Source organism: Spermophilus citellus, assembly GCF_964194105.1.
Source record: "Spermophilus citellus genome assembly, chromosome: 9".
In the NCBI taxonomy this organism is placed as follows: domain Eukaryota; kingdom Metazoa; phylum Chordata; class Mammalia; order Rodentia; family Sciuridae; genus Spermophilus; species Spermophilus citellus.
In genome coordinates, this window is record NC_138191.1 from 139,164,406 (window position 1) to 139,180,455 (window position 16,050).

The 16,050-nt window shown below is 59.4% G+C and overlaps 1 protein-coding gene across 1 annotated transcript; it reads right to left on the bottom strand.

The window, feature by feature from the left end:
- Positions 1–2,639: 2,639 nt before the first annotated feature.
- On the bottom strand, positions 2,640–15,816 carry TTLL10 (tubulin tyrosine ligase like 10; the record flags this gene model as incomplete). Its single annotated transcript, XM_081308807.1, has 13 exons — positions 2,640–3,091; positions 3,397–3,490; positions 3,892–4,008; positions 11,290–11,430; positions 11,752–11,923; positions 12,611–12,782; positions 13,118–13,203; positions 13,479–13,550; positions 14,174–14,303; positions 14,383–14,501; positions 14,633–14,768; positions 14,852–14,932; positions 15,471–15,816. 13 exons carry the CDS (start codon positions 15,814–15,816, stop codon positions 2,640–2,642), a joined length of 2,118 nt encoding a protein of 705 aa, XP_081164933.1.
- Between the last annotated feature and the right edge of the window lie 234 nt (positions 15,817–16,050).

Sequence of the window (16,050 nt, forward strand, 5' to 3'; positions counted from 1 at the left end):
TGGACTGGGCCATCTTCCTGTCCCATCCTCCCTACCAGAGGACGGCTCACTCTTGAGGGGCTGCCCCTCAGCCAGCTGCTCACCCCCTTTTTGGTCAGGAAGGCAGACATTCACCCATCACCTCATTTTTCCAGGAAGCTCCAAGATTTGGGGTGCTTTCCAGAAATGGTGATTCAGGTCCAGGGCTGCTCTGGCCTCTGCCCCCCATCCCACTAGATATTTCCAAGGGGAAAGGGGCTGAGGGGTGGGTGAGCAGACAGCCCCAATAGACCTTAGTCTGGCTGACACCAGGTGCTCAGTAGCCCTGGCTGAGGCAGGCCCCAGTGTGTGCCCTGTGAGGGTCTGTCCTGGTCGGCCCCTGTGGGCTGCAGGGATGGGAGCCGGGTCAGGCCTGGGGGCCACTCGACTCCCTGTACTTTCTGCTGGTAGAGGACACTTCTTGAATTCCCTGCCCACCAGCAGGACCCCAGAATTTAGCCCTGGAAGAGAAAAGGAGGGCAAAGGAGTGGGCAGAGGAGAGAGGGAGAGGATGAGGGAGAAAGAGGGAGTGTGATAGGGAGGGTCACCTCTCCAGCAGCAGGTCTGTGAGGTCCCTTGACCCTGCTGGTTCTGCCTGAATTGAAGACCTCACACCTGCCAGATACCCAGGGCTCAGTGCTCTGCAGCCCACCTCTCCCTGGGACTCCTGGCAGTCCTGGACTAGAGGGCACCTCAGAGCATGCATGTGGGCTGGGAGGAGCTGGGGCGGGCCCCGTGGGGCGGGATGTGGCTGTCATTCCTGTGGAACGAATGAGGAGCAGGGAATCTCAGGACTAACATCCTTTATTGACATCTGGGCTCTCAGGGCTGCCAGATACAGTCCTGGCCTCTGGGGAGCTCCATCAGAAACAGGGCCAAGCACTGCCATGGGCCCTTCTCAGAACAGGTCTCGTGCAGGCTCCCGTCCCCAAGGCAGCAGGGAGCACCTCCCAAGGGCTCTGTCACCTCTGCTGACATCTTGAGGCCCCTGAACCTGAGGTCAATAGCCCAAGTGTGGCAGGTGAGGAGTGCTGCAGTGTTCTGTGACAGTAGTGAGGCCACCATGGAACAGAACCCCAACTTGGGCTGGGCGCTAGAGTGGGCAAGAGGCCTATAAGGCACCAAGGCTCAGGGGTTTCAGTGACCAGAGCAGAGGGAGAGCAAGAGGTGACCCTAAGGTGACATGGCTGCAGTAGCCAGGAGCTATGGCCATGTGGCCTCAAAGGGTCTTGGCCCCTCCCTGGCCTTGGTGGACTCCAGAGTTGGGCCCTTCCCACAGGAACACTTGTGTGCTCTTGCCTAGCAGGTGGGACTCCAGGCTGTGGGCCACAGCAGCAGGGTGACTAGACTTGGGTTAGGTTTGGATAGAGCACGTAGGACAGGGCAGGCAGTGTGTATGGGAGCTGTGGCATGGGCTAACCACAGGTGTACCCCCAGGGTCTCCACGACCAGGGGCTCTGTGATTGGGGGGGGGGGTGTTTCACTTTACCTCTTTGAGCCCCTGTCCCTGTCTGTTCCTGGCTGCCTACTGCACCGGTCCCTATGTATGCTGGCCAGAAACAGTGACAGACAGCGCCCTCTAGTGGTGACATGGAATTGCATCCCTGGATGGCAACAGCCCTGCCTGCAAGGGGAGCCAGCACCCCAAGACAGGTTCTCTGGCCCCCTCAGATGCTTCCATCACTCCAATGCAGACAGAGAGAAAGCAGCCACTCTGCATTTGGGGTGGAGCTGGCTCCGCTGTTGGACAAGGGAAGGTCAGCAGTGGGGCAGTTCAGGAGGATTTGATGCCTGGCCATGACCACGTGGAGTTGGGGTAGCACCAGCAGAAGTGTGTGCAAGCTGGGGGCCTGCAGGACCCCTGGAGAGGGGAGCCTCTTACGCCGGTAAGGTAATGCCTTGGCCACTGGGTGGAGGGCCTAGACACCTCAGGGCCCAGAGTGCTCTCTCTCCTCAAATCCCAGGCCCACAGGGAGTAGTGTGGGAGGCCTCAGGATCGCTGGGGCCAGTGCTGACCCCACATTCTTCGGGGACCACTACCAAAAGCCCTGGACCCTCCTCCTCCAAGGTCTGGGCCTCTGTGGGGAAGGGGGGCTGTGGGGCTATGGAGAGTGCCCTTGCCTGGTGTCCAAGGCCCAGATAAAAGCCGTGCTGGGCAGGGTCGGGCGAGCCCTGGGCAGCCCCAGAAGAGCAATCCAGAGGGGTTCCGAAGAGTCCACGAGGATCCAGACCTTTCCTGGAGAAACCTCACTGTGGCGGATCCCAGTGCCAGGCTGGAGTTGGGGGTCAGAGGGCTGCAGGCCGGTCCTGGGGGATGAGGAGCACTGGGCCCTGGGCAGGAGATCAGGAGCCGGTGGGCTGCGCCATGAGGGAGGACAGGCGGGCCCTGTGGGGGCGGGCACACCTCCTTCCCGCAGCCCCCACCTCGCCCTCAGGACGGCGGTGGAGTCGGGGTGGGTGGGCAGAGGGAAGGACGCGGGTCGCCCAGGTGGGTCGGCTCGCGGGCCGGGGCGGCGGCCCGCCAGACCCTCGGTGGAGGCCGCGTTTGTCACAAAGTAGCCTTTATAGGTCCCCAGAGGGCGCGGCCGCGCGCTGGGGCCGCCGGGCGCGGGTGCCGAGGTCTAGGAGCCGCGGTGGCTCGCGCTCCTCCGCTCCTGGCGCTCCTCCTCCGGCGGCTCCGGGGAGGGCTCCCGCGCCGGGTCCCTGCCGTCCACGCGCGGCCGCTCGGGGCCGGGGGCCGCGGTCTCCTCGCCTTGGGTGCCGGCAGAGCCCGCGCCGAGGCCGGGCGGCCGGGGACGGCGCGGGGCGGAGAGGGGCCGTCCGGGCGCGCCCCGGGGAGGCGCGGGCCTGCGCGCGCCGGGCCTGTCCGCGGCGCGCGGCGCGGGGGGCGCGGAGGACGCGGCCTCGCAGATTGGCCGGGGCGGTGGCGGCCGGCGGGGGAAGGTGCGCGAGCCCCCCAGGCGCGGCCACAGGTCCGCCTCGCCGTTGTGCAGGAGCACGAAGCGGCGCTGCGACAGCAGGGGCGTCATCCTCTGACTCCGTAAGCTCTTCTGGAAGGTCTCAAGCGCCAGGTCTGGGGGAGGAGTGGGAAGAGTGGGGCTTTGGCGGGGGTGGAAAGGAGGTCCAGCCTCCCCAGAACTTGCCTGGGGTTCTGGGGGCAGGGGAGGAGAGGGGGCCTCCAAGGGTGGGACCCAGCTCGGGTGAGGTGTAGGGGGACAACCTTAGCAGCAGGTTGGGGCAGGATGCAGGGTTTGGGCCTGCTGCAGAGCTAGATTTGTGGGATCTGATCTTGGGAGAGGCTAGGATGGAACACAGTACTGGGCAGGCAGGGAGAGGGTTCCTTCCACATAGTGGTGGGGTCGGGATGCTGAGGCTCACCCAGGGTTTCCATGACCACACCAGGGATGACCTCCTTCAGGACTTCACAGTTGGTGTGCAGGGCAGGGTTGGAGTTCATTTCCAGTAGCCACACCTGGGCAGGACACTGGTGAACATCCCCACTCACCCTCCCACTCACCCACCCACCTACAGACCACTCAGCCAGCAGGAGGCTGGGGCCCTGGTTCCCAGGAAGCCAAGTGACTCTGGGCAGATGGCTTTTTCCCCTGTAACCTCCATCCCCTTTTTTGACCATGGGTCTGACACCTTGACAGTCTGAGGGCCTCTGTCCAGGGCTGCCCTGAGGAGGGGGTATGGATTTGCCCCAGCTGCAGTAGGAGCTGAGCCTTATGGATACAGCACCCTGGGGCTGGGAACAGGCAGGGTGGGTCTGACTGCAGAGTGCACCCACGGGCCTGTGGTGTGGTCGAGGTGTACAGATGGACGGTGCCTCCTTGCACCTGCCAATCAAACCTCATCCACTCAGGACAGCACCTTGAAGTTCTCATCAATCAGGAAGTCACAGCCAATGAGGTCGAAGTACCCCAGTTTGCACTCCAGCTTTGACTTGACTGCCAGGAAGCAGTGGGCCATGATCTGCTGCATCCGCTTCTGTGAGTCAAGCAGGGGAGGATCACAGTCTCTGACCTGAGCTGTCAGTCACACTCCCACCTCTACCTGCTCCGCTACCCCACCATCCTCTGAGAGTCACGGGCTTACAGCCAGAAACTCACTCAACAAACCCATGGACTTCCTCCTGTGTGGCAGGAGGGCTGAGGATTCAAGGGTGAAGGGAACAGGAAACCTCTGTCCTTGAATGGCTCACTCACAGCAGGACAAGACAACCAATGGGACGGGCAAAATCTTGGCAAGGACACAGAGCTCTGGACTGGGCCGGGGCTTAGTGGCAGAGCATTTGCCTAGCATGTGTGAGGCACTGGGTTCGATTCTCAACACCACATCAAAAAAAAAAAAAATATTATGTCCATCCTACAGCCAAAAATATTTTTTAAGAACAGGGAGCTCTCTAGTATTCAGACTCGCCTCATTAGTTTCACTTCCTGTTTCCCAGCTCAGCAGTAGCCTTGGAAAATATCTCCCATTAGTGGACCTAGTGGAACAAATCTTCTTGACAGAAGGAAGGCAAGTAGAAGTTCTAGAGTGGACAAGTATTGTGACTAAAATAAAAGGTCCACTGGTGCTGGGGGTGGTGGCATGCTTCTGTAGCCCCAGCCACACTTGAGCCCATGAGATTGGGGCCAAGGTATCTCTAAGTTGTGCAGGCTGGCCCCAGTCTCAATTTTTTTTTAAAATTTAAATTAGCCAGGGCTGGGGATGTGGCTCAAGCGGTAGCGTGCTCGCCTGGCATGTGTGCGGCCTGGGTTCGATCCTCAGCACCACATACCAATAAAGATGTTGTGTCCGCCGAGAACTAAAAAATAAATATTAAAAATAAATTCATTCTCTCTGTCTCTCTCTCTCTCTCTCTCTCTCCTCTCTCTTTAAAAAAAAAAAAACAAGTTTGTTTGTTAAAAAAAAAAATTTAAATTAGCCAGTCTGAGGAAAAGAAAGAATAATGAAGAAAAATAAAGCCTTAGAGACCTGGTTGTGGTAGTTCTCTAAGGATATAGCTCAGTTGGTAGAGTGCTTGCCTTGCATACACAAGGCCCTGGGTGCAATCCCCAGCACCACAAAAAAAAAAAAAAAAAAAAAAAAAGGAGATACTTGGGTGTGGAACACCATCATCAAAAGCAGACACATGCATAGTGGGAGTCCCGGAAGGAGAGGAGAGAAAGGAGCAGAAACAATGTTTGAAGAGTAATAAACTGGGAACAGTGGGCCACACCTGTTATCCTAGGGACTTGGGAGACTGAGGCAGGAGGATGGCAAGTTTGAGGTCAGCCTGGGATGTCTCAAAATAAAAAAATAGAAAAGGCCATGGTTGTAGCTCAATGGTAAAGTGCCCCTGGGTTCAATCCCGAGTATGAAAAAAGAAATGTAAATCCTACCTTATTGATAATTATATAATGCGTTAGAATCTCAAATGAGTTGGCAGAATGCATTTTTTTAAAAACTGCAGTAGGTTGTCTTTAATAGACAGTATTCAAAGACAAATTAGTTGAAATCAACCAACCCCAACGAGGTCCAACTGGTCATGAACCGAAACCTCTAAAACCGTAAGCCACAAGAAAGCTCAGTGTCTGTTACAGGAACAGAAAACTGACTGATGCGCTCTGCGTCAAAACCAGAAGAAGACAAGAAAACTTCAGACCAATATTGTTGATGAGCATAAACACAAAATTCTCAATAAAAACTAGCAAACAAAGTCTAGTAGCATATTTACGTGATTACCTCCACTATCAAGTGGGATTTACCCCAGAAAGAGTATTTCAGCACAGAAAGGCTAACAGTGCAATACAAGACACTGAGTGAGGGGAGATAACACCCAATCAGGAAAAGTGACGGCATCATTCAACACCTTCCATGATGAAACCACTGAGCAAACGAGGGGAAGAAAGGAACCCGGCATGACCAGGGAGCTGTGGAAACCCCCCAGCTCAGGAGCAAGACAAGGAGACCAGTGGGGTACTGGGACTGTAGGGCAGAAAAGAGGCAAAATTCATCCAGATTTGAAAGAAAGAATAAGACTCTCTCCATTCTCAGGTGACATGACCCTATATACATAATATGTATCAATCCTAAAAATCCACCTACAAAATTAGAGCTCATAAATTCAGCAAAGTCGCAGTCTACAAGGTCAATATGCACACACACACTATCAATTTGACAATCCAAAGAAGATATTAAGACAATAATTCCATTCACCATGTCACCCAAAAGAATAACATGGCTATGATCAATATTTATGAAGGTGAAAGACTGGTACGCTGAAAACTATGAAACATCGCCAGAGCTGATGTAGAAAGACCTCCCCTGTTCGTAGGTTGGAAAGCTATAGACTCAATGTAACCCCTATTTCAACTTCAATGGACTGCCTCCCAGGAATGTAAAACGAATCCTTAAATTCACATGGAATTGCAAGGGACCCCAGAAGAGCCAAAACCATCTTGAAGAAGACCAACACGGAAAGGTTCACACTCCTGATTTCAAGACTCACAGCAGAGCTGCAGTGACTGAAAGGTGTGGTGCTGGCCTCAGGACGTCACTGCATGCACCAACAGAGCTGAGAGTCCAGAAGGGAGCCCACACGAAGACCATTCAGGGAGGGCCGGACAGTCTGTTCAACAGAGCACAGGAGAACTCGAAGCCACACGCCAGCAGAGGAGGCTGGATCCCTCCCTCCCACTGGGCACAAAACCAGTTATCCAGAAAATGGGGAAGATTACATTGCCTTTAGAGGAAAACAAAAAATTTGATGATTTTTGTTCATTGTGGTTCTGGGGATCAAACCAAGCACCCTATGTAGGTAAGTGCTCTACTGCTGAGTTGCACCCAAACCTGGAAATAGTTTTTTAGATATGACATCCAAAACATGAAGAACCATAAGAAAAAAATAGATAAAATGGGCCTCCATCAAAATTAAAAGCTTTTGTCCAGGCATGGTGACACACACCTGTAATCCTGTTTCTGTAAATTAATGAGACCCTGTCTCAAAATAAAAGTAATTTTAAAAAGGTCTGGGGATGCCACTCAACAGTAAAGTGCCCCTGGGTTCAATCCTCAGTACCACAATAAATATTTAAAAAGTAAAAGCTTTTAGACTTTATTCAGTGTAAGGCAATGGTACCGTGTGTGCTTGGCACGCAACTTGTGCTGAGTTCAATTCCCAGCACCAAACAAAGCAAAAACTAAATGCTTTTACGAACAAGGACATTATCAAGAAAGTGAAGACAATAAAACGAGAGAAAATATTTTCGGATCATGTACGTGGCAAGGTTCTGGTATTCAAAACATCTAAAGAAGTGTCTCAGCTGAATAGAGAACACAGAGAGGCTCCAAAGACATTTCCCTAGAGAAGGGAGCCCGTGAGCACAGAAATGCTCAAGGTCACTGTCCCTAGGGAAATACCAATCAGCTCCATGTGAGACCCAGCAGGAACACAGCAGACTGTTAAAAACAGAACAGAAGCAGCTGATGGTGAGGGGATGCAGAAGCTGGAGCCTCCCAAGCTGCTGCTGGGAATGTCCAACACTGCAGTCACTGTGGGACTGTCCCCCAAAGTGATCAAGTCACCCTTGGGCCCACAGCTCCTTCCTAGGACATTCAGAAGAAATGCATCTGTGTCTGGACCACACTGACTCAGGACGGCAATTACAGAATATAGCGGCCTGGGCTCAGTGGACAACCGTGGTCCACTCACACTAGGATGCCAGAGAGGGAACACAGCAGGTGTGCAGCAAGGTGGAGAACCTCGGAGGCCACCATATAGCCCACAGAGGGACCCCTGGAGGGAGGCCACGTGTGGCCCACAGAGGGACCCCTGGAGGGAGGCCACGTGTGGCTCACAGAGGGACACCCTAGGAAGGAGGCCACAGATGGCCCACTGAGGGACACCTAGGAGGGAAGCCACAGGTCACCCACTAAGGGACACCTAGGAGGGAAGCCACAGGTGACCCACTGAGGGACACCCTAGGAGGGAGGCCACAGATGGCCCACTGAGGGACACCTAGGAGGGAAGCCACAGGTGACCCACTGAGAGACACCCTAGGAAGGAGGCCACAGGTGACCCACTGAGGGACACCCTAGGAAGGAGGCCACAGATGGCCCACTGAGGGACACCCTAGGAAGGAGGCCACAGATGGCCCACTGAGGGACACCTAGGAGGGAAGCCAAGGTGATCCACTGAGGGACACCCTAGGAAGGAGGCCACAGATGGCCCACTGAGGGACACCTAGGAGGGAAGCCACAGGTGACCCACTGAGGGACACCCTAGGAAGGAGGCCACAGATGGCCCACTGAGGGACACCTAGGAGGGAAGCCACAGGTCACCCACTAAGGGACACCTAGGAGGGAAGCCACAGGTGACCCACTGAGGGACACCCTAGGAGGGAGGCCACAGATGGCCCACTGAGGGACACCTAGGAGGGAGGCCACAGATGGCCCACTGAGGGACACCTAGGAGGGAAGCCACAGGTGACCCACTGAGGGACACCCTAGGAAGGAGGCCACAGGTGGCCCACTGAGGGACACCTAGGAGGGAAGCCAAGGTGACCCACTGAGGGACACCCTAGGAAGGAGGCCACAGATGGCCCACTGAGGGACACCTAGGAGGGAAGCCACAGGTGACCCACTGAGGGACACCTAGGAAGGAGGCCACAGGTGACCCACTGAGGGACACCTAGGAAGGAGGCCACAGGTGACCCACTGAGGGACACCTAGGAAGGAGGCCACAGGTGACCCACTGAGGGACACCTAGGAAGGAGGCCACAGATGGCTCACTGAGGGACACCTAGGAGGGAAGCCACAGGTGACCCACTGAGGGACACCTAGGAAGGAGGCCACAGGTGACCCACTGAGGGACACCTAGGAAGGAGGCCACAGATGGCCCACTGAGGGACACCTAGGAAGGAGGCCACAGATTGCCCACTGAGGGACACCTAGGAAGGAGGCCACAGATGGCTCACTGAGGGACACCTAGGAGGGAAGCCACAGGTGACCCACTGAGGGACACCTAGGAGGGAAGCCACAGGTGACCCACTGAGGGACACCCTAGGAGGGAGGCCACAGATGGCCCACTGAGGGACACCTAGGAGGGAAGCCACAGGTGACCCACTGAGGGACACCCTAGGAAGGAGGCCACAGATGGCCCACTGAGGGACACCTAGGAGGGAAGCCACAGGTGACCCACTGAGGGACACCCTAGGAAGGAGGCCACAGGTGACCCACTGAGGGACACCCTAGGAAGGAGGCCACAGATGGCCCACTGAGGGACACCTAGGAGGGAAGCCACAGGTGACCCACTGAGGGACACCTAGGAGGGAAGCCACAGGTGACCCACTGAGGGACACCCTAGGAAGGAGGCCACAGATGGCCCACTGAGGGACACCCTAGGAAGGAGGCCACAGATGGCCCACTGAGGGACACCTAGGAAGGAGGCCACAGATGGCCCACTGAGGGACACCTAGGAGGGAAGCCACAGGTGACTCACTGAGGGACACCCTAGGAAGGAGGCCACAGGTGACCCACTGAGGGACACCTAGGAAGGAGGCCACAGGTGACCCACTGAGGGACACCCTAGGAAGGAGGCCACAGGTGACCCACTGAGGGACACCTAGGAGGGAAGCCACAGGTGACCCACTGAGGGACACCTAGGAAGGAGGCCACAGGTGACCCACTGAGGGACACCCTAGGAAGGAGGCCACAGATGGCCCACTGAGGGACACCTAGGAGGGAAGCCACAGGTGACCCACTGAGGGACACCTAGGAAGGAGGCCACAGATGGCCCACTGAGGGACACCCTAGGAAGGAGGCCACAGATGGCCCACTGAGGGACACCCTAGGAAGGAGGCCACAGATGGCCCACTGAGGGACACCTAGGAAGGAGGCCACAGATGGCTCACTGAGGGACACCTAGGAGGGAAGCCACAGGTGACCCACTGAGGGACACCTAGGAGGGAAGCCACAGGTGACCCACTGAGGGACACCCTAGGAGGGAGGCCACAGATGGCCCACTGAGGGACACCTAGGAGGGAGGCCACAGGTGACCCACTGAGGGACACCCTAGGAAGGAGGCCACAGATGGCCCACTGAGGGACACCTAGGAGGGAAGCCACAGGTGACCCACTGAGGGACACCTAGGAAGGAGGCCACAGGTGACCCACTGAGGGACACCTAGGAAGGAGGCCACAGGTGACCCACTGAGGGACACCTAGGAAGGAGGCCACAGGTGACCCACTGAGGGACACCCTAGGAAGGAGGCCACAGATGGCCCACTGAGGGACACCTAGGAGGGAAGCCACAGGTGACCCACTGAGGGACACCTAGGAAGGAGGCCACAGGTGACCCACTGAGGGACACCTAGGAAGGAGGCCACAGGTGACCCACTGAGGGACACCTAGGAAGGAGGCCACAGGTGACCCACTGAGGGACACCTAGGAAGGAGGCCACAGGTGACCCACTGAGGGACACCCTAGGAAGGAGGCCACAGATGGCCCATTGAGGGACACCTAGGAGGGAAGCCACAGGTGACCCACTGAGGGACACCTAGGAAGGAGGCCACAGGTCACCCACTGAGGGACACCCTTGGATGGACATCCAGAGGCAGGACACCCAGGACAGCAGGCGAGTGGCTGCCAGGTGGGAGGGCCACTGCCGATTTCTCTCTGGGTGACAGCGTTGGAGTCAGACAGTGGGGCAGCCGCAGCCTGATGTGGGGAACCACTGCCCTGTGGCTTTAAATGGTGGACTCTGAGTTGTGTGCGTTTGGGGGGCAGGGGAAAATGACTGGGGACACCTCACACTGGTGACCTGCACAGTCCACAGGGCCCTGACCAGGAGTGGTGGCCAGGCAGCAGCTGACCTCCGCTTTGGCCAGCCCAGGAGAGGCCGGTCCCTCTGTGGGGCTGGTGCTCACCCGCTTCCGCCCACTCCTCTGTGGCCCTTGTTGCCAGGCCCCTCCAAAGTGCACAGTAGACAAATACTCCCAAGAACAGACACCTGCCCCAGGTGACCCGTAAGCAGGGAAGTCCTGTCCTCTCCGGCCTGTGACCTCCTCTAGTGGCCCTGCGAGTCACGAACTGTCAGCTCTCACACTGTGCTGCCATCACCGGCCCTGCAGGGACCCTGGCAGGTGGGCCACAAAGCTTCAGTGTCCACAGGCCCCAGGCTCCACGACAAGCCTCACCTCCAGCTCAGCCCAGGTGGACACGCACAGCTCCCGACCTCAGCGACCCTCCCTTCCCACAGCAGGAGTGGATACAGCTGCGGACGGACCGTGAAGGTGGTGAAGACCCAATCTCGGGGGAGTCCCTTGGTCTTCCTGAACTTGTCGTTGATGTAGCTGTTGAGGTGGTCCATGCTCCACACCGTGTCCTCCTTCAGTAGCACGTACAAGGGGCTTTTCTTCTGCATGAACTGGGGAAAAGATCAGGGCCTGGAGGCCACCTCCACTGAGGAGGCCCTGACCCGGCTGCCCCAGGCCCTTGGGCACCTGCCTATGGAGACCCTCCTGCAAACACCTTGGTCCACCAAGACTCCTTCAGCCAGCAGGTCCCTGGGTTCTCCAAGGGGCCTCCTGCCCTGCAGTCCTCCACTGAGGCCCTTCTCTAGCCCACCAGGTGGAGCCAAGCTGGGGGCTGAGGGCAGCAGCCCTGCTGTTGTGAGAGGCAGGTGGGAGCCTTCCTCTCGTCCCACCCCCTGCCTCAGGGAAGACCTTCACCTGCGAGGGCTCCTTACCTGGTTGGTCAAGTGGCCACTGAGGTCGCTGGAATGGGGGTCGTAGAGGCTGAGGGTGAGGCGGGCATAGCCGTGGCCAAAGAACACCATGTAGGGCACGGTACAGGCGATGAGCAGGTAGGAGCGCACGTCAAACTTCTTCCCGTCCAGCAGCAGCGGGTTCTGGATGTACCTGGGCACCCCAGGTGGCCACTGGGGCTGAGTTGCCCTGCCAGCCTGGCCGGCGTCCCCACTCCCCCTGCCTTCTCCCGACACTCCCCTGTCATGGGAGTGGCCTCTGGCTGGGCACGTGTCCAGGGGCAGGGGACATTCCTGAGCCTGAGCCGGTCGGGGAGTTGGGAAGAAGGAAGGGCATGGCCTGCAGACCTTGGCCACAGCCTCCTTTAGGAGCCTGGAGTCAGGATGGACTAGGCCCCTGCAGGGGGAAGGAGGCTACTGAGAGCCATGAAGAGTGAGTGGCTTGGGGCCGAAGGGAGCAGGCATTCCAAGCAGGGGAGCTCAGCTCTTCAAGACCAGAGGCAGGGAGCAGGGCCCAGGAGGGCTGACTGGACAGCAGGGACGAGAGCTGAGTCCCGGCTGGCAGAGGCTGAGGTCCAGGGGACCTTCTTGAAACCAGCCCCCAACCCTGCCCCTGGGGTGCTGAGGGGCTGGACCTGCCTGGAGGCAGACAAGCCACAGCTGGCTGGGAGTAGAGGAGCTGATGCGACAGGGGCAACTGGCCAAGTCCTCCCCACCTACCCCGTCCTGGAGCCTGTATCTGGGGACTGCTCGGTAGGCCTGCTGACCACCACAGCCCTCACAGGTACCCTCTAATCTGAATCAGCCCCACCCAGGCCCCTCCTGGAGCCCACGCCCACACCTCTGCACCACCCGCGCCTGAGGTGCCCGAAAGGGCATCTTGCGGTAGATGGAGTCGTCCTCCATGCTCTGGGCCTTGGCCTGCAGGGCGTTGACCTCCTCCTGGCTCCTGATCAGAAAGATGCCCTTGCCCTGGTTGGAGGCCGTGGGCTTGCAGATCCAGATCTGGGTTTCTGCAGGGAGCACCCCCTGAGCCTCCGGCCCCACCCCACCCCCATCCTGGGCCTGCCCTGGCCCTGACCACACTGGAGCTCTAGTCACCTCCCTGGGACCTGGCCATGACACTCCCCACTTCTCACCTCAGCCTGACCAGACAGGGACCCCACCCTGCCTCCACTGGACCCCGCCCACCAGGGCCCCCATCCATGGCCCTGCCCCGACACCCCTCCAGCGCCTTGACCCTCCCCGCTCCCCAGCCTTCCCCCCCAGACTCCTCCATGCCCCCAGGACGTGCACTGCCCCCTACAGGCTGCTGTCCCCCTGAATCTGGCTGTCTGCAGCCTCTCACCATCAAACAGGGTGACGAAGGTCTGTCTCTCATCCTTGACGTCCAGACGGTAGGTCTCTGGGAAAAAATCTTCCATTTTCAGAGCCCTGGGAGAGCAGGGAGGTGGAGAGAGCGTGGCAGGGCTGTCCCCTGCCCTGGGGCTTGGCGGTACTCTGGGGGCCTGACCTAGGCCCCAGATGACCCAGTGCGTCCCCGCAGGGCCTTTGCACTCTGCCTGGCCAGGGGCCTGCCTCTGGCCACCACACCACTGGCCTCTCGGCAGCAGAGGCTGGAGGCCCTGCCCACCCCGCCCTGCCACCTGCCCAAATCCCTTCTGGTGGCACCCTGCTGTGAGCCCAGGATCAGAACGGGGTGAACTTACCTTTGTGGTCCGAGGCATCCCGGACTGATCCACGTGGGCTCCTCGAGGGTCACTGTCGTGTCCTTTCCACATCTGCAGAGAGGGACACAGGCCCTGGCCTGAGTGACCACCTCCACAGTGGAGAATGGATGGGGGCCTGGAGAGATGGAGGACGGCTGGTTATGGAGGTGGACAGGGGCAGGCAGGAGGTCTGCTGGACAGATGGATACTGTGAGCACAGGTGGATGCCAATAGAAGAGTGGGAAATGGACACTGGACAGATGTTAAGATGAGTCGTGGATGAGCAGATGGTGGATGGACGCCTCTGGCTGTCTGCTTGGCGGGCAGGTGATGAGGGGCAGACGGTGGGCGTGTTAGATGAATGTTGAACTGGGCAGTGGATGGAGGACCCGGGCTCCTGGGTGGAGGGCTTGGCTGTGCGGTGGGGTTGAAGGCAGGAGACGAGGAACATGGCCGGAGGGGGAATGGGCAGGGAGGATGAGTGGTAGGGGTGGGTGGTGAGCAGTCATGCCCGAGGGACCTGCGTAGGAGGACAGAGATTCCTGGGGGTGGCAGGGCGGGGTTAGCCCTGAGGGGCCGCGGGTGGGGAGAGCAGTGGGCGCCTGGTCTGGGGGACCGGGTCTTTCAGGGACAGGTGGATGACAGAGGAGGTGTACACTGAGGGCGGGGTGACACCCAGCAGGCGGGGGGCTCACTTGGCCTGGCCGCCCGGGGGCACCTTGTTGGCCTTGCTCAGTGTGTGTGCGTGCTCCCGCAGGGCAGTGAGCAGCCCGATCTTGGTCGTGAGCAGCTTGTTGTTGGGGAGCTGGAAGAGCAGCTGCTGGCCTGGCAGGACAAGGAGGGGTGGCATGTGGGCAGCGCCGCAGGACCCAGAGGCCCGGCCCCCCGCTGGGGTGCCCCCCACCTTCCCGGAAGCTGCAGTAGCTGTCCCGGCACTTGATCTCACACCACTTGAGCTTGCAGTCCTCGCGCCGGCTGTCCTGCGTGCGCTGCCAGCCTTTGCTCCTGCAGTAGGCACTGATTCTGTGGGTGGAGGCAGCAGTGACCCCCGGGGCCAAGGGTCCCTGGAGGACGGCGCGGGGACTGCCGGCCACCATGTGGGGCAGACCCGGAGGTAAGGGTGTGGGGCAGTCAGGGCCACCGGCCCCACTCACATGGACGCCCCGTTGGTGCCTCCGATGTAGAAGAAGGGGCCCTGCCCGGTGCTGGGTGACTGCTTGTCCCCCTCCAGGAGGGGCCCCTCTGGGGAGGCCACTGGGGGCCCGGTAGCATCTGTGTGGTCCAGGAGGTCTGCAGGCAAGCAGCTGGTCAGAGGCCCTGGGTTCCTGGATCCCAGGGCTCTCCCTGCCCCCTCAGGGTCATCTGTAGCCCACCTGCATCTTGGTCCTGCTGGCTCAGCTGAGGCAGGACACCCTCCTTGCCACTGCTCCCCATCTGTCTCTCATGGGCCCAGCCTGGGGATGGGTGGGTCAGTGCTGTTGAGGGGGTCCCCACTCTGCCTGTCCAATCCCAGCCCATTTCAGGGGCTCCTGGGTGTTCACTCCAGCCTCTCTGGGCCCCACCTCAGCCCAGCCGAGACCTGACAAGGAGCCTGGGGGCCAGTATGTGCCAGAGGGAAGAGTTACCACCCTCTAGGGCCAGGCTTGGGGTGGGGCAGGGCCAGCAGGGAGCCTGATGCCCACCCTCCTTACCAACCGGGCAGGAGCTCTGTGCAGGGAAGGGGCTGGGGTTTGAGGCTGCAGCCTGGAGCAGACATGGTGCCGGGAGGTACCCAGAGGGCCGGGTCACAATGCCCATGATGACATCATGGGTGACCCAAGAAGCCATGGTCAGTTGGGGGAGATGGGAGCTGCCGGGGCAGGGTGAGGGGGCAGTGCCCACTGTGTCTGCCTGCAGGGGTGGCACGAGGGCAGGCAGAGCGCTCAGGCGGTGGAGAGCAGTGCTCCCTCTGCGTGGGGGGTGAGCCAGCCCCAGGCAGGGCTCCGCACTCACTCGGCGCCCTGGCCCGGCACCGCCGGATCCTGGGCCGCTTGGGTCTCTTGGAGCAGATGTGGGTCCGAGCAGGCTGACCCCGGCGGCGGTGGATGAAGCGGGTGCGGCTGTGGGGCGCGGGCATGGGGACACGGGAGTGAGTGTCCCGTGGGGAAGAGGCGGCCCCCGCCCCCCGTCGGGGTCTTTGGGCAGCCCGAGGCCTCAGCCCTTGGATGGGGCAGGCGGCCAGGCCCACCCTGCCCGGGGAAGGGCGCCTCCCTGAGTCCCGCACTGTGGCGTCTGCTTGTGGCTGGCTCCCATCTCCATGGTGGCTGAGGGGCCTGGTGGCCAGTGCGGGGGTGGCCATCTCTGTCTCTGCTGGGCGAGTCCTCTGCTGCAGGGACTGTCCTGGCCCCTCTGCACACAGCCCCGACGCTGGCTGTAAAGACAGTGGCCAGCTGGGGATGTGGCTCAAGTGGTAGCGCACTCGCCTGGCATGCGTGCGACCCGGGTTCGATCCTCAGCACCACATACCAACAAAGATGTTGTGTCCGCCAAGAACTAAAAAATAAATATTAAAAATTCTCTCTTTCTCTCTCTC